The sequence below is a fragment of the Coccomyxa subellipsoidea genome (assembly GCF_000258705.1).
Source record: "Coccomyxa subellipsoidea C-169, whole genome shotgun sequence".
Classification (NCBI taxonomy): domain Eukaryota; kingdom Viridiplantae; phylum Chlorophyta; class Trebouxiophyceae; family Coccomyxaceae; genus Coccomyxa; species Coccomyxa subellipsoidea.
This window is the reverse complement of record NW_005178042.1, coordinates 1,522,027-1,548,136: the sequence shown is the minus strand read 5'-3', so window position 1 is coordinate 1,548,136 and position 26,110 is coordinate 1,522,027. Positions and strand designations below refer to the sequence as shown.

The window sequence follows — 26,110 nt, the reverse complement described above, 5'->3', positions numbered from 1 at the left end:
AGTCTGTGGCCGCTTTGAGCCAGATGGGACAAGTCAAGAACAGGCTGGCGATGTGGGAACCCAAGACAGGTGAGCCTTTTTGCAAAGGGGGCAATCCCCACAAGTATTCCCCTCCGCAGCAAGGTACACTTAACAGCAGAAAATTGCGATATTTTTCTGAAGAAGCTTGACAGGATTGTGTCCGATGTAATATGGGCTGTGCAAGAAAAATATCATGTATGCAGGTCCTGCTCAGCAGCAGCCCCTCAGGAGGAGCTGGAACAAGCCTTGGAAGAAGCCGAAGCAGGATGAGCAGACACCGGCGGAACCCACACGCGGCACCCTGAACCGAACGCTGGCAGCGATCCAGCAGAGCGTGCCACAGCCTGCAGCAGTGGATGCTGAGTCAGCAGGCACACCCCGCAGAGGTGTGATGGAAGCACTGACTCCTCGGCGTGGCTCGGGCGAATCGACGCCGCGCGGCAAGGCAGCGCTCAGCAGCCCCTTCCTGAAGCAGGTGCAGGAGCTCTTCAGCGGCGGCCTGCGGAGGTCAGGCGGCAGCAACCTCGGCCCCTCTACAGCCGCAGCCGAGCCAGGAGAGGCCAGCTGCAACAACTTCTCTCCCCTGGGAGGCGGCCTGCCTACAGACAAGCCCACAACAGGCAGCGCAGAGCCAACCACTGCGGACATGCCAGCTGGAGCCAACGAGGAGAAAGCAGTGAACCCCGGCAGCAGGCTGTTTGCATCTCAGCTGGCCACTGAGGCTGCCGGCAGCACGGCGCAGCGCAAGGGGCGATTCTCCCTCTCACGAAGGAAATCCAAGTCGCCCTCCCCAGCCTCCCCACAGCCGCGGACTCCCACAAAGGGCCCACAGTCCCCCGGCCTGCCCACAGAGGGCATCCTCGCCAGCTCAGCGGCCGCCACCGCGATGACTCTGGGTGCGCAGGACGTCTCGCACCAGCGCAAGAAGGTGCTGCTGCGCTCCCCAAAGCGCAGCACGGCCGGCGCGGCCGCCGCGCAGCGCTCGGGGGAAATGTTGCAGCCGCAGCCGCCCACCCCGGAGGCCGTCGCGTCACCTGCGCAGCCGTCCCCCACGCTGGTGTCCATCCAGAAGCTGGTCGCCAGGCAGGCGGCATCTGTTGGCGCGCTGCATGACACCGGCAAGGCGCAGGCCGTGGCCGACAGCCTGGATTACACTGCTGGATCCTACGAACAATCAGGTGCGTGGCACCGATGACCACCCAGCAGTGGTTCACTGGCGCTGCATATCACACTGTGCTCAGCTCTATTCGATGCTCTTTCTGAGTGTCTGCATGTACTCATGAGGATGCATCTCAGCACAGTGCAGCATTTCTGATCGCCGACATGTTTGCCAATGACCAGGTGAGGATGCTGGAGGCAGCAGCCACACAATGGCCAGCAAGGACACAGAGGAGGGGCCGCAGGATGACGTCCCGATGCCGCTGCAGTTGCCTGACAGCCCGCAAGCCGGCGCGCATCACAGGGCCAGCCGCAAGCTGGCCTCAGAGGACGCCCTGCAGGTCACCAGTCCCATCCGCGAGAAGACAGACTTCGAGGACATCCTGGCGCAGCATGCATGCAGCGCAGATGAGACATTTGCCGCTCCAAAAGCAGCCAACACAGAGAGCTCCCCGCCGGATGTGCCAGCCGCTGGATCAGTCAAGCCAGACGCACGTGAGGATGATGTTGAGTCGCCCGGAGGAGAGCTGGCAGGAGCAGATGAGAGCGAGCTGCCCTCAGAGACATCAGAGACGAGTGCCCTCGGCGGCTGTGACTCGGCGGCAGCAGAGTCTGGTGCCTTAGCTTCAAGCGCAGATGTGCTAGACAGCAGGTTGGATCTGGTGGAAGCTGACCAGCTGGATGGCGCAATTGTGGATGAGGCAAAGGACACCTCTGGGCCAGAGGCACCTGCAGCCCAGGCGCAGCAGGTGGCAGAGACCTGCGGTTCCCCTGACACACAGGAATTTGCAGTTGCCGCAGACTCAAGCACGCCAGTCCCAGAGAAGGCTGCAGAGGAGACAGCAGGCAACGCTGGCAAGGAGGATCAGCATGTCTCTCTCAGCCCTGAGGCCGTGGCACCACTGGGAGAGGGCCTGAACGATGATGCAGACCCCGCAGCAGAACAGAAGGCTGAGTTTGCTCTTCCAGAGGAGCGTAAGATCTCAGCTGGCGCTCAGGAGCAGCTGAGAGTCACAGTGCCAGAGGCAAGGGTCCGCTGCAGCAGCCCCTTCTATGGGCCAGAAAGCCCAGCCAGGGAGCTGGACAGTCTCGACAGCCCGCTGCTGCAGGCCACCCTGGAGGAGCCCAGCCCCACGCACATCAGCCTGCAGGCCCAGTCTGAGGCCTTCGCAGACACCCCCACCAGTGCAGCCAAGAATCTCCCATCTCTTGCCGCCGCAGAGGGTGCACAGACGCCGCAGGTTGCAAAGCTGGACTCATCAGTCAGCAGCAGCCCACTGGCCCATGCATCCTTCCCAGCGCTGACTCTGGAGGCCGTCAAATCCCCCGACGCCGTGGCAGGCGGCGCAAATGAATTGAGCCTTGCAGCGGCGGACGCCAGTGAGGACAGCGACAGTCAGCAGACCCCAGTAGCCGCCGCGTCGCCGGCTGTGCTGACGGTGGACGTCCACATCAGCGCTGACACAAGTGCTGGGGCATTGGATCCGGAGCCGTCGCCCGGAGCGGAGCGGCTGGTGTCTGAGCGCAGCCTGGACGAGGCCGAGTTTGTGCTGCTGCAGGAAGTCATGTCCAAGCCGCTCGACCCCGCCGATCAGGTGAAGATCCATGCCTTCTGGGTATGCAATCTAATCCGTGCCTGTACTCTGCTCGTGCACTTCTTCTCACTAGGAGGTTATCTGTACATCCATTTAGACCTGGGCAACTGGAATGCAATGTCTGAATTTCCATAGCTATCGTCAGACAGGTCTGATGGATTCTGGGAGTCTTGCATGCAGAGGACTACTGCAAATATCTTGACATGTGTTGTGTGGTGTGCAGGAACGCGTGCAGGCCATCGCCGATGAGTTGTTTCAGGAGATGCAGCACAAGCAGGAGGCTGGAGCCGCGGTGTTGGGCGGCGACTCGCCCCACTTCTCTCTGATCAAGGATTCTTCGTCAGAGACCGCTTCCGAAGTCAGCAGTGTCACCGCCAAAGAGACACTGGACGACACGGTCCTGACCGCCCGGCCTCCTGTTCCGGTGCTGCAGCCATCGCCAGAGCTTCGGCGCCTCACAGAGGTACACATCTCTGCCATCTAAGCCATCCAACATGCAATGCACAGAACGTGCAGGTTTCTTGTGTAAGCTCTCATGCTATGCACAGTGCAGGGGCCACTCGCCCATCATGTATTTGTGAAAGTAGGCCTCTGATTTTGGTTGATGTTTGCAAGCGCAGACCCCTCCCAAGTCGCCCCGGCCGGCGGCGCAGTCACCAGGAGTGAGGAGCCCTTCGCTGCCAGTGCAGAGGCGTTCCCTGTCGCCAGTGAGCCGCCGGTCGCTGGCGACGCCGCCGCGGCCCGGCTCGGCCAAGTCCGCCGGCAGCTCGGCAGCTTCCGGGGAGCTGGACAGCCCCCTGGAGGAAGCTGTGGACGAGCTCATCTCCCACATCTGCGACATTGAGCAAATGGAGGTCCCAGTGTCCACCGCCAAGAAGGTTGCAGGACCGTCCAAGGAACAGCGCGCAGCCGACGTCGCGCCTGTCCGGCTGGACATGGACGGGCAGGATCCTGCACCGGATGCCGCGCACACAGACGCTCTGGCAGAGGCTCTGGCGGTGCAGCAGGCTGATGACAAGCCGCAGGAGGCCCCTCAGCGGGAGGGCAGTGCCGCGGCGACAGAACCGCCGCCAGAAACACCGGCGAGCACGGCAGCGGTGAGTGGAGAACTTGCGAGCCCAGCCGTCATTGTGGAAGCAGCCGTGGTTGTGGAGGCGGCCGCAGAGGATACCCTGGAAGCTGCACAAGAGGAGACGCCCGACACCAGCGCAGACTTTGCTGCCGTCGAGGGGGAGGCTGAGGACCCTGCACCAGTGGGTGCCAACGTTTTGGCATCACCGGAGCCGGCAGCTCTGGAGCGTAGTGCACCCGCGCAGCAGACGCCCGTCCCGTGGCGATCCACGTCCAAGTCGCTGTCTCCATCGCCGCGCCGGCGCCCATCACCTCTGCAGACAGCGTTGGCCGCCAACGATGAGAACGCTGCACCGGCGTCGCCTGCGATCAGCGTGCACTCGCTGCCTCGCTCCCCGAGCCCTGCTGCGCGCTCTCCAGGCACCAAGCCGGCCACGCCCAAGTCGGCCGGCGTGCTGCGCACCCCCCTCTCTCCCCACGGCAACGCCCAGCCGCTTGTCTATGAGCCTGCTGCCGCCACAGAAGCCCTCTCTCCGACACAGACTGGCTCTGCAACAGAGGTAATCGCCAGCGTGGATGCGCCGGAGGAGGCCCAAGAAGTAGCAGCCGAGGTGACCACCGAAGGCAATTGGCAGGCCAGCCCAGCAGCAGGACCAGAGGCAGAAGCCGCCCTCGCAGCCGCCAAGCAGCTGCCAGACACTCCAGCTACACATGCCGCGGTCCCAGCAGAAGAGTTATCCCCACCAGCAACCGAGGTGCAGCCGCCCGCAACAGAGCCGGTCAACGCAGCGCCTCAGCGTGGGCCGGACATGGAAACACCGGTCAGGGGCCTGCGCACGCTGCAGATGGAGCCGCGCAATTATGCGGATGACGACCTGTTGACGCCGGCGTCTGTGGTGCCCTTCCCGGGCTTTGGGGACCACACCGCCGGTGGGATGAGCGCGGAGGAGGCAACGCCGTCGACCGCCCCGCGCGTTGCCGACCCCGCCCCCTTCCTCAGCAACAACAACGTGGTCTTCAGCCCTGATACACCCGCTGAGGCCCTCTCTGGTGCGCCCCCTGCAATGGTACAATGCCTCTTAATGCATGCATCCTGCTGTCACATGCAATGCAGCATGGAGTCCTCCATGTGCATTTCATCATGAAAGCTCGACTGTAACCTTCGCAACTGCTTGCTGCATCCGAATAAGTTCAATGCCATGTCAGAGTCTTCAGCAGAATGCAGAATACCTGAATACCTGACTGTGTGCATGTTGCTTCATGCAGAGGCAAGTGCTTCGCTGGCCAGCGAGAGGCCCAACCTGCGCATCCGCACCAGTGAGAGCAAGGGCCAGGATGGGCAGCGCACGCCCCTGGAGACCAAATTCAACCTCGAGGACTTCTCACCCCCGGCAACTCGACGCATCAGCACAGGGTGCGCTTTAATGACAAGCTCATGCATGCACGCAATATGACAACAATGCAGGGCCCTCCAGGGATTTCCCAACTGTCCCCATAGAGCCAGGGAACAATAAAGGACCATGGCAGTGCCTGGATTTCCTTTTACCAGATCTTTCTGCTTTTCACAGGTTCACGCCTCCCCTGCATCCCTCGTCTGCAAGGTCGGCAGCGTCAGTCCTGGAATCCTCGCCGCAACTTCAGCCCAGCTCCGGGCCCTCCAAGCCTTCCCCTGCCACCCTGGCGCAGCCAAGTCCACCACTGCAGCACCAGCCCTGCAGCCAGCTCACTCCTGTGGCAGCGGCTGCCGGCCCCTTGGCTGACATGAGCACTCCACAGTGTGCAGAGGCAGATGGGGATGCCGGCAACCCAGACAGCCCGGCATTTGATGACTCGTTCGCTCTGGAGGCGCAGCTCGTTCTGGGCGGCCTCATCACGCCTGCCACTGCTCTTAGGCCCAATGCTGCTCCGTACATCGCCAACCCTCCTGTGGAGGCAAAGCTGCCCCTCCACTTGCTTTAGCTTGAAAGATGACTCACAAGCTAGGCGCCTGTCAACTTTGGGGTTTCTTCCGTGTACCGGTAGCGGTTTTCCCCTGACATGAGGCATGATTCATGGGCACAAGACACTGTGAAGCCCAAGTGTTGGCACCACTGACTGTCTTAAGAGATTTTGTCAATTTTCACAGGAGGTGGACCAAGCAGTATCCGCCTTTGCGCCGATGTCCAACGGCCAGAGGGCGTGTGAAATGGTGGAGGAAGCTGCTGCAGAGGCTGGCCTGCTGGGCACTGACACCCAGCGCCTTGTGAATGTGCGCATGCTTCACATCTCCCCAATCTGATTGACTCCTTCACATTATCTGTTTTAATCCTGCCTATCTAAATGTCCTGAGTATGTATGTAATAGTAGTAGGGCTGCCAAGTGCAGGTGCTGAAGCCAGTGCTGGAGGGCATGCTGGAGGATCTGGAGCAGCAGCAGCACATCCTGGAGGAACAGGACAAGTCTGAGCAGCTTCTGAGGTGTGCCAGCCGACCTCAGTTGCATGCTTGCCAATCTCTTACTGCATTGCATCCCGCTCAAAGTAATTTTGGTGAGTGTCATTAAGCTGTGCAGAAGGGAAGGTTTCACCACCATTATGGCTTCCACACAGGGGTGAGTTTGAGGCCATGGCTAAGGAACAGGAAGAGCTGCAACTGATGCTGCAGAAGGCCGAGGCAGACAAGAAGGAGGTAAGCAAGGCAGAACAGCAAACTTCCGAACATTCTCCTTCAATAAAAAAAACATGCCTTCACGGCGCAAGACAGTTTATCATGCACTGCGCTGCACATCTATTTTTATCTCATTGTCAATGTGGCAATCTTGGTGTGCTTGTGGCTGCAGGTGCAGGAGCACCATGCGCTGACGGAGCAGCAGTTCAAGATCCTTTACCGCAGCAAGTACCTGCCGCTGAAGGAGGAGCACGACCGCTGCAGCAGCGAGATGGCGCGCCTGCGTGACAGCCGCGCCGCCGCCCTGGAAGCCAACGAGAAGTGGCGCGCCCAGGCATGTTTCTGCTGCCCCCTTCTGGCCTTGTCTTGCAAGGCCTATTTTGGCAGTCAGACCAGTTTGCAGTTGGTTGAAGTGCGAATTTAGCCACGTGCAGGAGTAACTCAAAGGAGGCAACCACTGCTGAGCACATTCCATCTGAACAGCAGGCGTGTAGTTGTGTGGAAAGACAGCTACCGCATATGTGGTGCATCGTGTTTGCAGTGAGAGTTTCTTGTGGCTGCAGGTGGCCACGGCGCAGCTGCAGGTGCGCAAGGCTGACCTGGACGCTGACAACGCCGCCCACAAGATCGAGCAGCTCCTGGACGAGCTGCAGGTGAGCTGCCTCACCACGCTGTCCCAGTACTTCTCTGTGTTGGTGCATCTGTTGACATCACCAGAGCACGAGAGTGCTATCGGCTGATGCACCCATGAATGGACTGCATGTACACGCCTCAATGCATTTGTTGAACAGGCCCTGACGTGGGATATTGCTGCAATGAGGGAACTTGCTGCCTTGTTGATTTGAGATTTCTGCACAGGCCAATGCCGTCTTGAAGAGGCTCATGGAGGCGCGGATTGCTCTGTGACATTGGCTTTTTAATAAGTGGTCGTTTTGCCATGCAGAGCTGCAGGGCGGAGGCCGAGCATGCGGCCGATGCGCTGGCGGCTGCAGAGGCAGAGGCGCTGAGGGCGTCGCGCAAGAACATCGCTCTTGAAGCGCAGCTGCAGGAGCTGCAGGCCGAGCGCGAGGCGCTCAAGGCGACCGCGGAGGATGCCGAGACCAAGGTGTCCGCCGCGCAGGTCGCCCGCGATCGCGCCACCAAAGAGGTATGCCCCTTGCGGGACGCCCTTGTTTTATTGCTGTCAATTTACTGTGTGTTCCCTGGCATGCCATGCAACTTGTATTGCAGGGTGTGAGGGGACATCTTTTCTTTTCCTTTTTATGTTAGGGATGGTAGTATCACGTCCTTCCAGTCTGCTGTGCACCACTGCATGACCCTTGAGGGAGACACCTGCTTTTTTATTCCCAGGTACCGCATTCCCAGGTACCGCCAGGCCGGGGTGCAGCTGTGTGCGCCCTGCTGCTAGGCGCTGCAGGGCTTATTTGCAAAATGCACCAATGCAGGCTGTCTTGTCAGTGGCCACTTGGAGTGCACAAGACATTGCATGCAACTGTCTAGATCTAATATAAGAGATCTCACAGCGCATGGGATTATTGTCTGACCAGCATACCTTTGCTCAGGTGTACACGAAGGACGAGGAGGCGGAGGAGCTGCGGCGGCGGCTGCGCACGTTCAAGGCCGAGAACGACAAGTTTGCCGGCGTCAGGGCACAGCTGCGCGCAGAGCAAGCGACGCTGCAGGAGCAGCTGGCCGAGGAAAAACGCGAGAGCCACAAGCTGCGCAAGCTCTGCGACGGCCTCATGACCGACCTCGAGCAGGCCCGCCAGAAGTGAGCGGATGCCATGGTTGCACCGGTACTTCACTTTTCAGGATTTAGTACTACAGTACTGGGAGGACGTACTGATGTTGTGGTAGTAGCAAATTGGCGTACTCAGAGCAAGTTAGTGCTCGGCGTATTGGGGCGTACCCGTGCAACCATTGCGCATGCAGATCATGCTGCGAGAGGACGGGTATTCAGAATGGCACACTCATCGGAAGTTGTGGTCCCTTGTGCTGCGGTTTGGATTTCACCCTCTTGGAAGTCCGCTCTGAATTATTCGTCCTCTGTTCAAGAGACTTGCGTCATGGGAAGCAATTCTCATGGGGTCTGTGACAGAAATGCTTCTGGAGCGCAGTAAAGTTTTTGAGTAAGGACGAGTAAGACCTAGATAGAGTTTTGCAAGAGGGTCCTTTCAGGTCTTATTTGGTCACACTATCATACCTACCCGTCATCTTGGGTGAGGATGGGCAGAGCCGGGGCACTTCAGTACTTATAAGTACGTGTGTTAAGACACTGTCTGGCAGGCAAGATATCTGCTGCCATGATTGCGTGATAGTCTGGACGGGGGTTTGTAGAAATCTTTTGTACTGCTAGGAAGCTATTCCACTGGATCAGGGACCATCAGTTATCAGCAGCGCATCGCAAGGCAGCTCTTGCAAGATGCTTTTCAGTCAAACTTTTGACGATGAAATGAAAATGCAAAGTTTGAGTGCATTTGCATCCTGCACGCATGCACCCATGATGATCATGATGTCACATGATCACTAGCATGCTACACCAACGGAAATGCTTGCTGACCTCAGCAGGTGCATCTTCAAATTGAACTCATTGCATCTCACAAATTGTCTGAGCCAGGCCTATAGAGAGAGAGAGAAAGAGAGAGAGATTACAACTTTTCCAGTAATATGGCTCCAGCCACACAGGGCTGATTAAGCGTCCCACATATCTCAAACCATCAGTAGCACGCAGACAAGTATCAATTGCCATAAAGGACTGCAAGGCTGGTTGTGGATGGAGAGGAGAAGCTAGGGGCTCCAGCTTCCATGCTCGAGGAAGCTGCCTCTAAACTTGGCAAATGCTCTTTGAACAGGATTGAATTAGAGATCTAGATGTAAGTTTCAAAGCGTGATATCCTGTATTCTTCGATAGATGTCATCTGCCGGTGCTGTAGTAAGATTGTGAGGGAGAAAGTAGCTGACGGTAGGACGAATGAGGATTCTGACTTGGAACGTGGATGGCCTGAAGCCAGTATTACTAAGAAGATCCGAGAGTCTCTCCAAGATGCTAGGAATTCTAGATGCCGGCGCGTACACGGCCTATTTGATTCTGGGCAAGACTGGTCTTCGAGGCTCGACTCGCAATGCCCTGTAATTTTGCTGCATTGGTACCCCGAGTCTGAGCTCTGCTGTCTGGAAAATGCAGATATCATATGCATCCAAGAGACCAAGCTCTCAAAGAAGGACATGGAAGAGCTTCACAGCTTTGCTCTTGCTGATGGCTGGTGAGTCAAAGTGCACTGAAAACCTTGGAAGTAGATCTAGTTACTTGTCTTGTCCTGAATCCCACCACAGCCACCACAGCACAACAATATCATGTTCGTGTGGGTTGATGAGATGTTTTACTCACATGTAAAACGCAGGACCTCACTCTTCTCGTTTTGCACTTACCGCTCGGGCTATTCTGGAGTAGCAACTTTTTGCAGGACGGGCAGTGCCCTTCCTGTGGCTGCAGAAGAGGGTCTTGCAGGGACGGTTGGCCCTCAAAATGATCAAATGGCCAAGGAAGGCCTGACCAGGATACACTACAACCCTTCAGACAAATTCTGGGACAGGTTTGTCCTTCATTTGGGCACCGCTCTCAGCACATTGTCCCTTCATTTAATGTTATTCTTCAAATGCAGGTGTACGATGACCTTGCATGCACATGTGTCACCTCTCTTCCCTTGCATGCATGCAGGTATAGGAGGGAGGACTTGGAAATGGTTGACAACCAGGGGCGCTGTGTCATCACGGACCACGGTGCATTCGTGCTGTTCAACTGCTACGGCCCAGCAGTTACAAACATCACGAGCGACCGATTTGCATTCAAAATGCAGTACTATGAGGTGATAGACATTCCTCTGTACTGTTCTACTCTTGAGATCAATCTTCTGCTTGCTTCAAGCATAGAGATAGCTACAAATCTTGATCACACTCAGCTTGGCTGCAGGTGCTCCAGCACAGGATAGAGGGGGTGTTAGAGGCTGGTCGACCAGTAGTTGTTGCAGGGGATCTAAACATTGCCCCTTATCCAATTGACCACTGTGACTTTTTGCGCGCGCCGGCCCACATACAGGCCACCATGCTCACAGACCGGCCAGACAGAGCATGGTTTCGGCGATGGCTGCACCAGGAGGGCGGCCCCCTGGTGGATCTATTCAGGTACGCTGCTCGCATAACCTCCAAAGCAAAAATAATGTCTGGCGGAGGCTGAGTGTGACAAGCTGGCTGGTTGTCTGCACTACAGCCATCATCAGCCTACCACTGGTAGTGCCAGAACATGCAAGATCTGTTAGTGTGGGGATGAGAGTGTATCCAGCACAGCATCTGCACTAAAGCATTTGTCATTGCCTGGATATGTGCAGGATTTGGGCATTGCCCTTCCAGTCTCTGACTACACACCTGCTGGGGCAAATTCAAGCGTCGTCTTGCTTATGCAGGAAGATGCATCCGAGTGAGCAGAAGGCCTACACTGTCTGGAACATGGCAACGCTAGCCAGGAAGCGTAATCACGGTAGCAGGGTGGATTTCCTGCTGGCCGGCAGGCCTGATCCAGCCATGAAGGACCATACAGCAGCCCCAGAAGAGAAGGTGATCCACACAGCTACTTTCCCAAATTTACACTCATGTGGAGAACAGCCTCTCGCAAGTCATTTGAGCAGTTGAACCCACCAACCACATCCTTGTGAGGGGCACAACAACCCAGTTGTTTCTTTCAGAGTTTGAGCAACTTGGGAAACACACAGGAACTAGCAGGGGAGCCCTTTGAGGACCTGTTCACAGACGTGCGCATCTGGAGCACCTTTGAGGGCTCAGACCATGCGCCGGTGTGGGCCGATCTGCAGCTGCCAGGCAGCTTCCGCAAGGGGGAGCGACCTCCCCCCCTCAGCCTAGCCAACAGGAGAACAGGTGCAAACGCAGGTGCGCACTATGAAGCTTTCTTGAATTTGTTGGGCTCGCTGTGCAGCCTGGTGTGTAAGCTGGGCGTGAAAGGCTGTAGACCAAGGGCTCACCCTGAGAAGAATGACTGAATAGTAATGTGGGCCCTTCATCTGCAGGTCAACGGCAGGGGAAGATCACTGCATGGATGCAGCGGGCGCCGCCAGCTAAGAGGCGAAAGGTCAACAGCCAGTCTGACACTCCCCCACGGGAGTCTTTAGATGACATCTTTAGTTGATATCATACCAATATTTGAACGCCTTTTGCATCTGACTGCTGAGTTGAAGACTTGAGGTCCAGGATGCCGCATTGCCAATTCCAGTAGACCAGTATATTTTTGACATGCCTCAGTACAAGTTTACATCTTGGAAGTACTAGTGGTGTCAAGCAAGCCCCAGCTTTTTAAAGTATGTCTGCACAAGCAATAAATTCTTTTGCGCATCTTGTTTCGGCCTGAACAGTGATGACATTCCTGTACGGTGTGGAGAAGCATTGAAATAGTTATTAGATCGGGCACTACCCCGGGGCAGCCCCTTCAACCAGCATTTGCATGAAGCTTCCCTGTGGCTGTCCCTGAGCAGCTTCACCAACACCCACAGGCATGTTGGCTTCTGACCCCATGCAAGCACCTCTACCGACCAGCTGTACTCCTGAGCTGATTCCTGCCTGATCCGGTGCATGGGTTTGAGAGCATGGGAGCGCGGATGTCCTTTCAGCAACCCTGCCAAAGCCACATTACTACATTGAATGTCTGGGACAAATGGAGCTGCAGGACGTGACAATAAATTCATTGCAGAGAGTTCATGCAGAGTTGGAATTCCAGATGTGTGCACCTGTCTATTGAATAAGCGCTCTGATCCTCTTCAGTTGCCTCATGTGAGTCCAACATACACGACTGCTGCTGCATAATGCAAGAGGGCTCTCCAGTTGAGCTTGCTTGCATGCCCCCAGTGGTCATATCACTGGGCAGCCCCCTTTTTCTCTTCCCTTCCTCCAGCCCTGTGTCTGCCTCCCCAGATCGCTTTGCCAAGCTCCCTGCAATACAAGTGTGCCCACAGTGAATCTTAAGCCAATGAGAGCGCAGTTTGCTTTGACACCCATGCTTTCTGAATAGGGACAGAGGCTGCGCACTTGACAGTCCCACAGAACACCATCGTAAAACACCATCATACCTGATGCTTTGTGCTTCACATCAACCATGTTCGCCTGCTTGTGGGTGCCGCAATAGAGAGGTATAACCTCGCCAGGTGTGTTGAAACTGGGGCACTTGCTGCAGGCGTTGTGAGCACAGTGCCTGTTCCTTACATCCATCATGCCTGCAATGGGTCCCAAAGAGTGCCATTTCTCCCGTGATGCTGAGCAGAGAACCATAAGATCGTGACACATATTGTTATGTTCCAATGATATGGTTGCTGATGCACATTGAATTAATGTGAGTGAGGCATCTGTCAGACCTGGCATCTTGTGCTTGCTGCAGTAACGCCCTGGGCCAGAGCCCGGCACACCAAAGGATGGCCGCGCATTGCAGCCTGCCTGATGGCACTGCTTCTGCTTCACATTCACAAAGCCTGGCAACCGGTGGTCACCACAGTACAGGCCCACAGTTGCTCCTGGTCTGCAAGAATCATAAAGTTCACGCCATTCTGTGCCTCAATAGACGCCGCAGCAACAACCTTCAAGCCACACTGCTGTGTTAAGAGGCCTGTTGCACCCTCACGTGTTGAAGCAGGGCTGTGTTTTGCAGCCTGCATGAGCGCAAGGCTTGTTTCGGACATTAATCATCCCCTCGAGCTTGTGCTTGCTGCAATATAGCCCGCCTGGCTGCTCAGCGTAATTGAAGGAAGATCTGCTGGTGCAGCCGCCAGCATGCCTGCATAATCTGCTTGTGATGACATCATTGCAAGTTCGCCCTGCAGGTCAAGCACTGCCTCAGTCCTGGCAGGAACACTGGGCAGTACAAAATGACTTAGATATTTCTTTATACTGCCAAACTTTCACCTCTCTTTGGTGAGATGTTGCGATCCATAGTTGGCTTCAGCGATTTCTCTACTTAAATTTTCTGATCAAGGCTCAACTCGCCCCCCATGTCCACAAAGAGCATTACAAGAAGTGCAATCATCCACGCACATTGAATGGAATGTTACTTTTTTTAGAAAGCTTCTTGTAGAGGACAGATGTTCACTATCGACTTAGTTGAGCTTGTTCTCAGTTTCGGAAAACAGCGATGCACATCCCAACACAAACAAGACTCTAAATTGGCGCGTGCAACATTCACTCGGTTGCGTTTTCACACATTATGGAGCACACCCAGTGGATTTCTGTCAATGCAGGAACGAAGAGCGGGATTGAGTGGCATGCATGCTGGGTGGGGCAGCTTCCCTCGCTCAGGAAGCTAGATCCCTGGACGTCTGTGAGATCAGGAGATCCGTCGTTGAGAAACGTGGGGAAGAGGTGATCAGGAAATGATCATGAGAGTATTTTTTGATATTGATATTGGAGACGCAGCAGTCTATGCTGAACAAGTGACTGCTTTCACACTGACATCTGCTTTCTACGAAAAGGCTGGGCCTCAGGTAGCTTGCAGAACCCCCCTTCTTACTGTCGAATATAAGATGACAGCATTGGAAGATTTACGATTTTTCTGGTGCAGTTTGGGCTGTCAGGATCTCTTGTAGATCTCGAAAGAGAGAGCACGGAAGTGCTGAAGGAGGCCTTTCTTGCAGATCCCACCTGGTCCAAGAAGGTTAGCTTTCCTTATTTTTTCAAGCTTTGAAATATACATTCCGATCCCACAGGCTGATGGCAGTAGTGGAATGACACCTGAATCTCAAATATGTCATTTGTCTGAGCAGGGCGACTTTAGAGCTGAAGCTCCTGCAGAGATCCGAGCAGGAAGATTAATTATTGAGTTGTTTGTCAAGGAGGTGAACATACGCTCTGAGAGTTTCGTGTATCATTCATGTAGATATTGCAAGCTGTCCAACATTGCGTATCATCTGGACTTCTCATGCATGCAGGTGCCCAAGACTGTTGAGAATTTTAAATGTCTCATAGATGGTTCCAAGGGCTTAGGGAAAGCCTCAAAGAAGCCGCTTCACTATAAGGCAAGCAAAAAGCAAGCTATATGCTCTGTCTCTCCGGTGCATTGACAGAGAAGTGGATATCCTGATGAGCAGGGAAGCCATCAAAGACTGTCTGCATGCTGGCAGGGTTGCAAATTCCACAGAATTGTGAAGGGCTTCTGCTGCCAAGGAGGTGATGTGGTCCGAGGTAGGGGATATTTGACTGCCTCTCATGAGATGTTCTGGACCAGAACTTTTGTTGCTCAAATTGTCAAAATGTCTCTGACCCACTGCCAAGGTTTGCTCGCTTGCGGCCCAATTTTCGGATTGACACCCCCCCTGGTTTACCTTGTGCCGATTGCAGGAGATGGATCAGGAAGTGACAGCATCTATGGGGGCAAGTTCAATGATGAGAAGCCTGGACTGAAGCTGAAGCATGAGACTGGCGTTGTGAGCATGGCCAATTCAGGGAAGAACACGAACAGGTGCCTCCAGCTTTGATGCATCAGGCAAGGTTACTTTTCAACAATATTTTACGTTGTTGTTGTCAATTTATGACTCAGCAGTGATGTGTCTGTGTGCAGCTGTCAATTCTTCCTCACCCTAGCCCCAGCACCGCAGTGCGATGGCAAGCATGTTGTCTTTGGAAGAATTGTGGAAGGGCTCCAAATTTTGCAGAAAATTGGTGACTGATCTCCTGAAAGAACCACCCTTCTGCTGAGTTTTGAAAGGTATCAGCACGCGGCACCACAAACAGGCAGAGGCGTTGTCTGATCATCATTGTGCATGTGGTGGTGTACAGATGAAGAAGCTGCTTCGGATGATGGGACGCCAAAGAAGGATGTTACCATTTCGGATTGTGGAGTGCTGTAACATTATCATCTTGCACACAAATGCTGGAATTTACGCCTGACAAGAATTTCTACTTGCCTGATAGCTCTTGCCCTTTTGGTAGTTGCAGAATGCTCTGCAGTATATTATGTGAAACTGTGCTATTACATACATGAGATCCCCATAAATCAGGGACAAAGAATGTGTCCTGATGTTTCAAAAATCTGGCTGTATGTTCTATTGTAACAGCTTGTCAACAACAATGCCACTGAAAAGAATGGCACCGAACCATTTGTTAGATACAAATTTTGCCATGCAATCCCCTCTATCGTCCAGCTTGACACTGGAGATTTGCCATGCTAGATGTCCTGAAGTGGCGGCCAGGCTTGCATAGTAAGGCAGCCCTGCATCTGTCATGCTACCTGCGCAACAGTCATTGCAGAAATTACCAGATGATTGCATGTCGAGTGTGTCCGACCTCGAAAAGCAGTCATCAGAGGGGAAATGATAAGGTGAGAAGATTCTCACCCGTCAACGACAGTAGCGCAATTTGGCTGGCAGCGAATATGGCAAGCCACGGTTTCGTGCGGTCAGCGAACAGCAACGCTGTGGACTTCACCCCTGCTATGGCATCATCAGTCTTGTCCTGCAACGCAAGGCACTTCAAATATCAATCGAACAAGTTGCAAAATTGTGCTGTCCTGCTGCCTATAAGCAGAACAACTCCTGTTGTGGCGTGGGATGGCCTTCGCAAAGATCAACTAACCCCAGAATTAAAAAGGTGTTGTATTACGATGACTCACCTGGTGGGCGTAGATGGTGTCATAGACTAGGGTCCAACAAACTCCACTGGCATATAAGGGCAGGACGACGGCCCAGTCACAAGAACCATGCACCGCTGCCCAGCCCAGCAGCGCTCCCCAATTGAATGTGAGCCCCAGGAATGCCTGCGGCTGCAACACCAAAGGACACAAATGATACGTCCATATTTTTATTCGTCATATATTCACTGCAGGAGAAGCTGGAGACAATGCCATGAGCTTGCAACTCAGTCAGGGAGATGGTGGTGCCACTTCGTGAGCCAGGTGCATACCCAGTGCGTGAAGCGCTTGAAAAGGGGGTAAGTGAAAACCAGGCCCAGAGAAGATGCCCCAAGGAGAATGCTGTACGGATTCAGCTGCACCAATATTGCAAGGCCCAACAGTAGCTGCGCGCCAAGGAAGCCTGCAGCACTTGCATTTCACACAACTTGTGAATTGAACATACATGCATGATGCCTCTGCACAGAACGCATGGTATTGTCCATCAACAAGCCCTCATGGGCATGCATGTGGCTGCAGGGCGGTGCACGCACCCACAGCTTGGAAAGGGGTTATGGTGCCAGCAGCCAATGGCCGACTCTTGGTGCGCTCCACTTTGGCATCCAAGTCCCTATCCCACAGGTCATTCACGGTGCACCCAGCACCTCGCAGCAGGAGCGCTCCTGCCCCAAATAGTGCCAGAAGCTTGGCATCTGGAAGGGCTCCTGAAGGAGCTGCCAGAGCAATGGACCAGAAACATGGCCAGGCCAAAAGCCAAGTCCCTGCTGGCAACAGAATTTAGTCAGCAGGTTGTAATGACCTCAGTTGCCAGAAAACGCGATTGGTGAAGCACTGTGCATGCCAAGCAGGACCAGTTGGTCAGATGCATGCACCGATGGGAGCTTGGAGACGCATGAGCTGCGCATATGGAAGCATATATTTTGGCAGTATCCTCTCAAGTAGATTTCTCCTCTCGCTTTGTGTGTTCTCTTCTATGACTGCTTTGGGAACTGGCAGGCCATCGGCCCCTTTCTCAGCAGTAGTGCTGAGCAGCCTGGTGAATGTCACCTGCACAATGGGAACTTGTGAGATGAATGCATTCTAGAAAAGGAGTCTTTACAAAACCAACTACTACAAAAGCGCACCTCCGGAAGCCTCACCGCTAGAGGCAGTCCGAACCTCCTGTGTTCGATTCCTTCCAGAGGCCACTCAGGCTTGTACGCGCTAGAAGCCATGAACCTTGCGGAAATGTTGGTAGATGATGCCGGCAAAGCATCGTTCAAACTGAGTATACTGGTACAAGCACGGTGCAGGTGGTCAAAGGGTGAAAATCCAGTGGCTTCCTTCAAGCTATTGCATAGCTTTCTTGTGGATCGAAGATGAATCATGCTAAAATATCTCTAGAAAGCACAATTGGGAGAGATCAATGGAGACCAGGCTATCTGAAGTTCTTAGTTTGGAGGGATCAAAGCTAGACTTCTTCGAAGCCTATGCAATAGCTGCGACTCATTTGCTTCTAGAATAATTCTAAATAATTATCGCGTCTCCACATGACGTTCAGGCGCGAGCATGCAAGCAAAATAGACAACACTAAATCTGCGCAACCTGATGGTAGAGATCTGTGTGCGAAGCTAAGCAGGCAAGAGTATATGAAACGATATTGCACGTTAAACTTCTAAATCAGTACCCACAACGTTGCCACAGCAGATTAACTGCAAGAGGAAATCTTAATCCTGGACTTGTCTGATGAGTCATCAGAGGCTGACTTCCCATGACTTCTCCAATACATGGGGGACAATTCTTGTGCTTGAGCCAAATAATTATATCAAAGCGAGAAGTCGTAAAAATGTGCGACCTGCCCGTCCTTGTATATCTATGAGTGGGCCTCATATGGAGGCAGACGTTGAAGATGTTCAGGCTGACTTGATGGCGCATCTCCTTCCTTTTCAGGTGTGCGATGATTTGTCAACGCATCCTTCGACTTCTCAGTAATGTTCAAGCATCCATTTTCTCTCCGTTTCTGTATCATCGGGCGAAATTCGCCGTGTTTGCTGGGTCTGCCTCAATTTTTTACCAGATCAAGGGTGTCGCAGGCAGGCACTGAGATCACTGAAAACAGCAAGTCTCTGACAGAAAACGAGAGAAATATTCAAGAGTGGGTTCGAGTGCAGAGGCGGATGGTGGAGGAGCTGCTGGAGGACGACGGTCTCAGCGTCATGGCTGCTGGCTTGACCTGGCAGAGGCTTGCAGCAGTTCTCGTTCGCCTGCAGTTGGAGCGCAGGAAGGATGCTGCCCAGCGCGGTGTCATGCTGGTGCTGGGCTGCAGGGACTGGCAGCGCAGCATGCTCAAAGAGGAGCTGCTGCGCTTGGATCCAGGACTCCAGAGCTGGTATAACCTCACTGTATCCTCTCAACAACATATCCTGTTCCACCATACCTGATGATCATGCATAGGCTGGTAGAAACAATGCAAATGTCTCGCTGAGCTTCCAGTGAGTCTTGTGCTTCCTGTGCAGCGAGGCAAGGGATGGCACCTCTGATGGCCAGCAGCAATCAACAGGATCTGGACAAGATGAGGCGCCAGGTGGAAGCGATGGCTCTGCAGCGCAGATGCCAGTGGAGGTGACCAATGAGATGCCGGCAGCAGCCAGGGCGGAGCTGTACAGGACTCAGAGCTGCTTGTTTATCACAACCCGCATCCTGGTGGTGGACCTGCTCACCAACCGGCTGCAGGCTCATCAGGTGCAGTGACTGACTGCTTTCCTCCCTTTTCTGATCTTGCATGAGGTGTTGCGTTCTCAAAACGAAAAAGTATTTTCTTGACACTGCATGACATGTGCATGCTGATCAACCTGACGACGTGCAGTGGTGTTGAAGTTTGAGGCGTCCCAAGGCTGCATATCTTCAGAGAGCATGACCAGGTTTCACATCTCTGCAGGTGGCCGGCCTGCTGGTAATGAATGCGCACACGGTGACTGACATGTCCGGGGAGGGCTTTGCCGTGCGCCTCTTCCGGCAGGGCAACCAGGGTGGCTTTGTCAGGGCCATTTCAGACCAGCCGCATGCCTTTGCTGCAGGCTTCAGCAAGGTGTGTCACTTGAAGGCTTTTGAAACTGGGATGCACAGCATGATTTTTAGTGGAACCCAGCATGGCTTCCAGAACAGCGTACCCCAAAAATTGTTCTGGGGGTTTTCTGATAGGATGGTTCATGTGCGTGCAGCTGGAGAAGGTTATGAAGGCTCTGTATGTGCGCAAACTCTTCATCTGGCCACGCTTTGAAGCCCACGTGAAGGACACTCTGAATGATCTGCCGATTGAGGTAAGCAGGGCTCAGCAACAGCCTCGCAAATTTAGCTATTGCGTTGCAACTTTTGCGCAGGCTTTTGAGAGTGCATGGGATGGGAATGGATGCCTCAGTGCTTGTGTCTAATCAGGATGGCCGCAGCATTCTTAGTTGCTTCATTTATTTGTTTACAGGTGATAGAGCTGGCACAGGAGATGACACCTCCAATGGTGGCTATTTATGACAGCATCACTGATCTGCTAGATGTGTGCATAAAGCACCTGAAGCGGTCCAACAAGATTGACACAAGCGACTTTTCCCTTGAGGAGTGTCTCTTCCGCAGCTTTGACGAGATTGTGCGCCGCCAGCTGGACTCTGTCTGGCACACCATCACCCCTCAGACAAAGCAGGTCAGTTCAAAGCTGGACCTCCACGTACAAATACTTATACGACTAAAAATGTACTACACACATACTTGAGACAGCCAACTGGCTTGCCCTCAGGAAGTTGATGGAAGGAAGAACCAACACAAAGGTAGAGCCTGACAGCATAATGCTTCATATTTGCTCTGATAATGGTTTGACTCTTTGGGCAGGTTGTCAATAATCTTCGCACACTGCGGACGCTGGCAGAGTACCTGCTGTGCTTTGACGCCGTGACCTTCCTGTCTTACCTTGAAAATCTGAGAGCGGGAGAGAGCGTCAACTCTGTGTGGCTCTTTCAAGAGGCAGCCCACACCATTTTTGACCAAGTAAGATAAGAGTCAAAAGTATCACTAAATCCTGGACCATCTGCAAGACTTTGCATGCTGGCACTGAATTCGAGCAGTCAATTCTATGGTTGTGAATACGTGGAAAAGCTTATACCTTTGACGAGCTTCTTTCTGTGCAGGCAAAGAAGCGAGTATATGAGCTGCAGCAAGCATCCAGGAATGCAGCAGCGGCCAAGAACGGCAAGCGCAAGAGGGCTGTGAGTAAAGACATAGCTGATGCTGGCGCAAGCAGCGAAGCTGTGGAAGTGGTGCCCACGCTGGAGCCCTTGCCCAAATGGGAGCTTGTCAAAGAGATCGTGCAGGTATGACTGCCATGTCTCAGCAGCACACCAATCAGTTTTGGCAGCTGCTTTCACCTCGGGGACAATACCGTAATACCGGTACAGCTTCAGTCCTCTGGACTCGAGGTATTTCAGACATTTTTGTGGATGTACAGGAGATACAGGAGGAAAGGCAGCGGCTTTTAGACATTTCCGCTGATCTGGCTAGCAAGTTGGAGGCATTGGAAGATATAGCTGCTGCAGAGGCTGCACTACGCACTGCTCAGGCGCCAGTCCTGATTGTGGCGCAAGAGGTGCAGTTTTGGATCTATTTTATTTCTCAACAACTCTAAGGCAGTAGAGATTGCCTGCCACACCTTGCCCTGGTGGCAGCAGGAATGAGCCTGTGTGTCGCGTGCACAGGCGCGGACATGCCAGCAGCTGCGGGACGTGCTGCAGTCAGACGTCCAGCCCGTCATGCAGCAGCTCTTCAATGACTACCTGCTGACGCGCCTGGACGCACGCAAGACAGCCGGCAAAGGAAAGTCCGGCGGCGGCGGCACTGAATCTGCGTCTGCCGGGGGCGGCGGCCGCGGCGGCAGGGGTCAAGGCCGATTTGGGCGTGGCAGAGGCAGCGACAGGTCAGTGCTGATTTTTCTTACACCTTCCTTTCATGTAAGACTCCCACAAGTGACACATAGGGTGTTTATGGCATAATCCTGGATGATGCACTTTCGTGGGCAATATCATCTGCGGTAGAGTAAACGCTGTAATGGTTATGCAGGTTGGATGCGGTGCGAGCGGCGCGCACAAGAAACAATCCGAAGGAGGAGCAGGCTCTGCTGGACGAGGCGCGCGCGCTTGCGGCCACGGCAGCCGCCAAGGACAAGGCGGCCGATGCTGAAGCAGCAGGGAAGGATGGCTATCGTCCCTTGGGAGGCGGCTCTGGGAGGGGCAGAGGGCAGGGCTCAGCTCGCAGCCGTGGCAGAGGGTGTGTTTCTGGCATACCAGAAATCAAAAACATTGCGTGCCTGTCTGCTCTCGCCTACGACCTCCCAGCCAAGAAGTTTTCAGTTTGAACTTGTCTTCCGTCTTGCAGGGTGACAGGTGGGGAATCTCCGCAACCTCAGGCGGCCCCAGGCAGCGCTGCTGATGGCGAATCTGCCCAGGGCAACAGAGAGCAAGCTTCAGAGGACGACCAAGGCCAGCCACCTGGGCAGGGCGCAGCTGACAGCCCGATGCTGCAGGGCGTGAAGTTCCACGCGCTGGAGAGCAGGAATGACGCCGTGCTTTGGGACGTGCAGCCATCCTTCGTGGTCATGGTGGACTCTGATGTGGCCTTTGTACGCCAGCTGGAGGTGATAGAACCTTCACATTTTGTCGCTTGTCGCACCCACCTGACCCCTCTTGCATGCGTTACACCAGCACAGCTATATCCAAAGACAGGCAGCTCATATCCAAAGCAGAGATGGACATTCAGATAGAAGTAACATCTTGCACAAGGCACAGGCGCTCGGGATCGGTATACCAAATGAGTATGGGACTGCAGGTGTATGCGGCAGGCAGGGGCAAGGCGCCGCTGCGGGTGTACAACCTGCGCTACAAGGACAGCTTTGAGCAGGACCGCTACATGGCGGCGCTGCAGCGGGAGCAGCGCGTCTTCGAGGACCTCATCCACTCCAAGGGCCACATGGTCCTGCCAGAGCTCGGCCAGGTGCGCCCATGTGCCCCTGCCACAGCTGGCTCTAGGCATGATTATGCCAATCCATTTATCAGCCAGCATTGGAATAGAGGATAAGATTTCCGGGCTGGCTGCACTATTTTGTGATTGCTTTGCAGATCGGCACATCATTAAGAGTGTGGGGCACTAGCAGTCAAATGGCTAAAGGCACAAGGGCACCTTTTATTGCAGAGCACTGCATGCAGGCAGCAGGAAACTTTTGTCACTTCTTGTGTGTGAGCCTTTGTCCACACTGTGCAGGACCTGGCACTGTTGAGGGCGGAGCCGAGGGAGGGAGTCCTGCAGCCGGGGGTGGAGGAGGCCATCCCGGGCATGGTGCCGGCTGCCAACGCGATCACGCGCCGCGGGGGCATGATGCAGCCCAAGAGCCGGCAGCCGCGCAAGCTGGTTGTGGATGTGCGCGAGTTCATGAGCTCGCTGCCCTCCGTGCTGCACCAGCAGCACATGGAGGTTATCCCAGTTACCCTCGAGGTGTGCCGGCCCATTTAATTCATTGGGTGCTCCTTCCTTTGTCCCTTGCAGAGCCCTGAGGCTCCTATAAATTTCTGCTTGATTATTGTTGCGTCCTCTATAAAGCATTGCAGGCGTTAGCAAGGGGGCCACTTGCCTCAGATCGTGCACTCAGGGAGGCTGCATGCATCCATGCCAGAGCCTGGTTTGCCTCAATTTACAGGACAAGATACTTTCCTGCACTTTTGCACCCTGAACTTGGTATCTAATACAAGACAAAGATTGAGGTCATGCATGCGCAGGTGGGGGACTATGTGCTGTCGCCGGAGATGTGTGTGGAGCGAAAGTCGCTGTCCGATCTGCGGCAGTCATTCCTGTCGGGGCGGCTATTCCATCAGGCGGAGTCTATGTCCAAGCACTACAAGACGCCCATCCTGCTCATCGAGTTCGAGCGCGACAAGGCCTTTGCGCTGCACGCCACCTCTGAGATCGGCAGTGACATCAATGTATGCTCTAGTTCCTGCTTGCTGCAATGGAATGTGCTTATTGACCTTATAGTAATCAGAGCCTCCCACGCCCGGCATTATTGCTTCCGTGCAGGAATGAAACCTCTGGGGCGTCCTTTACAGACTATGGATTTGTTGAGATCTGGTGTGACTGAGATCTTTCAGCAGGCATGAAGTGTCTCCATCACTTGGCAAATCCGTCGCTGAGATGCTCGTCTGCCATGCAGAGCAACACTCTGGGCAGCAAGCTGGTGCTGCTGTCGCTGCACTTCCCGCGCCTGCGCATAATCTGGAGCCGATCCCTGCACGCCACCGCCGACCTCTTCCGTTCCCTCAAGGCCAACCAGGACGAGCCCGACGCTGCAGTAGCCGCCCTTGTGGGTAAGCCTGCCCACCTAGCTTTCTCACAGCCACTTTCTATGCAACCAGATGCCTCTTCACCGCAGCCCTCACCTTGCATCCACTGCCCTGCTTGAGCATGATGCTGTAGGCTCACTGGTTCAATGGATGCAGCGCGGTGAATCCGTCGGATTTCGTGCTCTTTGAATGAATCAGTGCTCTCTGCACAAATCATGGAGGGAGGGTTGTTCTTGGGCGCGTTGCAGGGGTGCCGGTGGGCGCGGATGGGCTGCCAGCAGGGGGAGGCTCAGAGTCGGTGGTGAACACAGCCGCAATCGATGTGCTGCGGCGGCTGCCAGGAGTGACAGAGGCCAACTTCCGGCCGCTCATGGCGGCTGCCGGGAGCCTGGCCGGCCTGGCAGAGCTGCCGCTGGAGAAGCTGGCGGAAGTCATGGGCAGCCAGGCATCTGCGCGGAAGCTGCGCGACTGGCTGGATGCCATCTGCCCCATCCAGCGGTGAACGCATGTACTTCATTCTTTCCAGCTGCATGTCCGAGGCATGGGGCAAGTGTGCTCGTTTGAGCACAGGGAAGACACCAAACGATGACACTCAGACGGATATAGGGCCTACACAGTGGTCTGGGAGAGTTTCAGTATGAGCACTATTTGAATGATGAGCTGGGCAAAACTGAAATATGCTTTAATGATGAGACAGTGATGGCATGGACTGTCCTGCAACTCTAGAAGGGATATGTTCCAAGCACACAAGTGCGTCAACTGCATTGCTCGATGGGCTTTCGAAAGCCTGATCTGGCACCCCTCTGTTTTGTTTTGTAAGACTGCTCTTCTCTCAGATGATTTGCAGCTGCAAAGTCCTGCCACCTCTAAGTAATCATAAAGATCATCTCAACTGTTGTATTCATGTGTAATTGATTATCTGGCGTAATCGTCACGTACGCAAGCATGTTTTTTTTTTGTTCCATGTCTTGATTGCTTCCGGTCGTAAGCATACGCCAACGCCTTGCTGATCGGACCCTTTGAAACAACAATCCAGCTGAGCCTGTGCCTGGAGTGATACCTAGAACGGCGGCTTAATGAACACCCGTGGTACTGAAAATATTCATTTCAGATGCTTCAGCAATTTGGCGTCGTTCGGTGTCTCTTGATTTTCACTTTCCGTTTCATGACCATCCATCAGGCTTGCATTCATACGTCGAAACCCATTGATTGCTAGAAAAAAAAACTCTTTCCTGCCTGCCATATGCTCGCATATGCTACGGGTTGGCTCAACCAGCTGAACATGGCATGGTCGCTTTTGACAGGTGGCCTTCCCAAGTCTAGATATAAAGAAGTCTACGTTATCCTCAGCGGAGTTTCTTCTGTAAACCGCAATCACTATGGCGAAAGAGCTCCAACTTGCAAAGTTGGCAAAGCTTGCTTTTCGGCCCAGGCCTAAACTGGAACCGTTTGAAATGGCGCCAGACAGCTCTTCCATCCGCTGGGCCAAGTCAACGCTACCCACTCAAGTTTTATCTGTTCCGCGACTCAGTGCCGATCAGCTGTGGCAGTGACAGTGCAGCTGTCTTCTGTTGTGGCTTCGGAATCCATCATAATACTCCGTTTAGGCTGTCCCCAGCACCGTTGACAGTCCGTGAACTCCTTGAAAGATATACGTATATATATATTTATATATAGCAAGTCAAAAAGATATGGCGGGCTGTGGTATATATCGACACCCTTCCGCAAACACTCAGTGCCTTCACTGATCTAATCGGTTGCATGGTGTTATTGCATAAGATGTGTTATATGTAAGATCATGCATACATTTCGCTAGAAAAATAATTTCTGCTGTTAATGTTAGCCAAAAAAAAATGGGACACGCGCCCGATCACAGCAAGTATTTCTAAGTGATCAAGGAAGCCAGATTCTGTTTTGTAACAGGCAGAAGTTACTTCAAATCAGACTACCGCGGGGTCTATGGAGTTTATGAAAGGGAGGAAGGAATTCTGTGGCGTGCCTTTGAATATAACAGCCTTCCCGGTTATGGTGAGAACCATAATCTCAAGGCGTGCAGAACATCACTGAACAAGAATCTGGGATCTGGCTTTATTATTGGTACCTTTTTGGCCTCTGATGTGATGCAATGTGTTATGCAGAAGGTGAACGAGTGAAAATTGGAACATACCTGGACGAGGAGGAGGCGGCAAGATCTTACGATTTGCACATGTACAAGAAGAGAGGCCCCACAGCAGAACTCAACTTTGACGCAAGGGATTACAAGGCAAGTGGCCATTCGCAGGATGTCTTGATCGACCCCCCAGGTTCAGAATCCAGAACAAAAGCATCCCTAAGTTGCATGTCTCTGGTCTGCTTGACTCACACCATCTGTGTTCTGCCAGAACTGGAAGCAGCAAGAAAAGGAATTTCGGGAGGAAGGTAAGCGGCAGGGCCAGCTCCTCAACTTATGGCTGCATGGCAAAATCACTGAGGCTGAACTTTCCAAACGAATAGACAGCACTGCCAAGGGGCCTACTTGATGCCGGTGGGTGCTTTGTGACCTACTGCATCGACTGCATATCAACTGCACACTTTATTTTCGCACAGACTGTGGGCCGT

The 26,110-nt window shown here is 53.9% G+C and overlaps 5 protein-coding genes across 5 annotated transcripts; 4 read left to right on the top strand and 1 right to left on the bottom strand.

Annotated features, from left to right (window-relative positions):
* Positions 1-50: 50 nt before the first annotated feature.
* COCSUDRAFT_55340 (hypothetical protein) lies at positions 51-8,265 on the top strand (the record flags this gene model as incomplete). The annotated part of the gene is made up of 14 exons (XM_005651812.1): positions 51-69; positions 225-1,199; positions 1,363-2,795; positions 2,998-3,237; positions 3,395-4,895; positions 5,112-5,259; positions 5,414-5,771; positions 5,971-6,093; positions 6,210-6,301; positions 6,433-6,511; positions 6,663-6,902; positions 7,054-7,143; positions 7,434-7,637; positions 8,053-8,265. 14 exons carry the CDS (start codon positions 51-53, stop codon positions 8,263-8,265), a joined length of 5,715 nt encoding a protein of 1,904 aa, XP_005651869.1.
* Positions 8,266-10,024: 1,759 nt separating this feature from the next.
* On the top strand, positions 10,025-11,620 carry COCSUDRAFT_55339 (DNase I-like protein; the record flags this gene model as incomplete). The annotated part of the gene is made up of 6 exons (XM_005651811.1): positions 10,025-10,083; positions 10,209-10,356; positions 10,587-10,672; positions 10,951-11,101; positions 11,257-11,431; positions 11,604-11,620. The coding sequence occupies 6 exons, from the start codon at positions 10,025-10,027 to the stop codon at positions 11,618-11,620; spliced, it is 636 nt and encodes a 211-aa protein (XP_005651868.1).
* Positions 11,621-14,147: 2,527 nt separating this feature from the next.
* Positions 14,148-15,384, top strand: COCSUDRAFT_11218 (hypothetical protein; the record flags this gene model as incomplete). Its single annotated transcript, XM_005651810.1, has 7 exons — positions 14,148-14,192; positions 14,302-14,373; positions 14,467-14,580; positions 14,659-14,719; positions 14,876-14,996; positions 15,096-15,196; positions 15,314-15,384. Coding segments are annotated over 7 exons (585 nt in total), but the record flags the coding sequence as incomplete, so codon positions are not given.
* Positions 15,385-15,579: 195 nt separating this feature from the next.
* Positions 15,580-17,078, bottom strand: COCSUDRAFT_34769 (4-hydroxybenzoate polyprenyl transferase; the record flags this gene model as incomplete). Its single annotated transcript, XM_005651809.1, has 6 exons — positions 15,580-15,764; positions 15,871-15,988; positions 16,146-16,295; positions 16,436-16,566; positions 16,697-16,924; positions 17,036-17,078. The coding sequence occupies 6 exons, from the start codon at positions 17,076-17,078 to the stop codon at positions 15,580-15,582; spliced, it is 855 nt and encodes a 284-aa protein (XP_005651866.1).
* A 1,674-nt stretch (positions 17,079-18,752) lies between these two features.
* Positions 18,753-24,014, top strand: COCSUDRAFT_34768 (hypothetical protein; the record flags this gene model as incomplete). Its single annotated transcript, XM_005651808.1, has 14 exons — positions 18,753-18,884; positions 19,081-19,230; positions 19,364-19,462; positions 19,621-19,836; positions 20,022-20,177; positions 20,318-20,500; positions 20,882-21,099; positions 21,243-21,385; positions 21,566-21,816; positions 22,008-22,172; positions 22,440-22,670; positions 22,952-23,155; positions 23,383-23,536; positions 23,761-24,014. 14 exons carry the CDS (start codon positions 18,753-18,755, stop codon positions 24,012-24,014), a joined length of 2,556 nt encoding a protein of 851 aa, XP_005651865.1.
* Between the last annotated feature and the right edge of the window lie 2,096 nt (positions 24,015-26,110).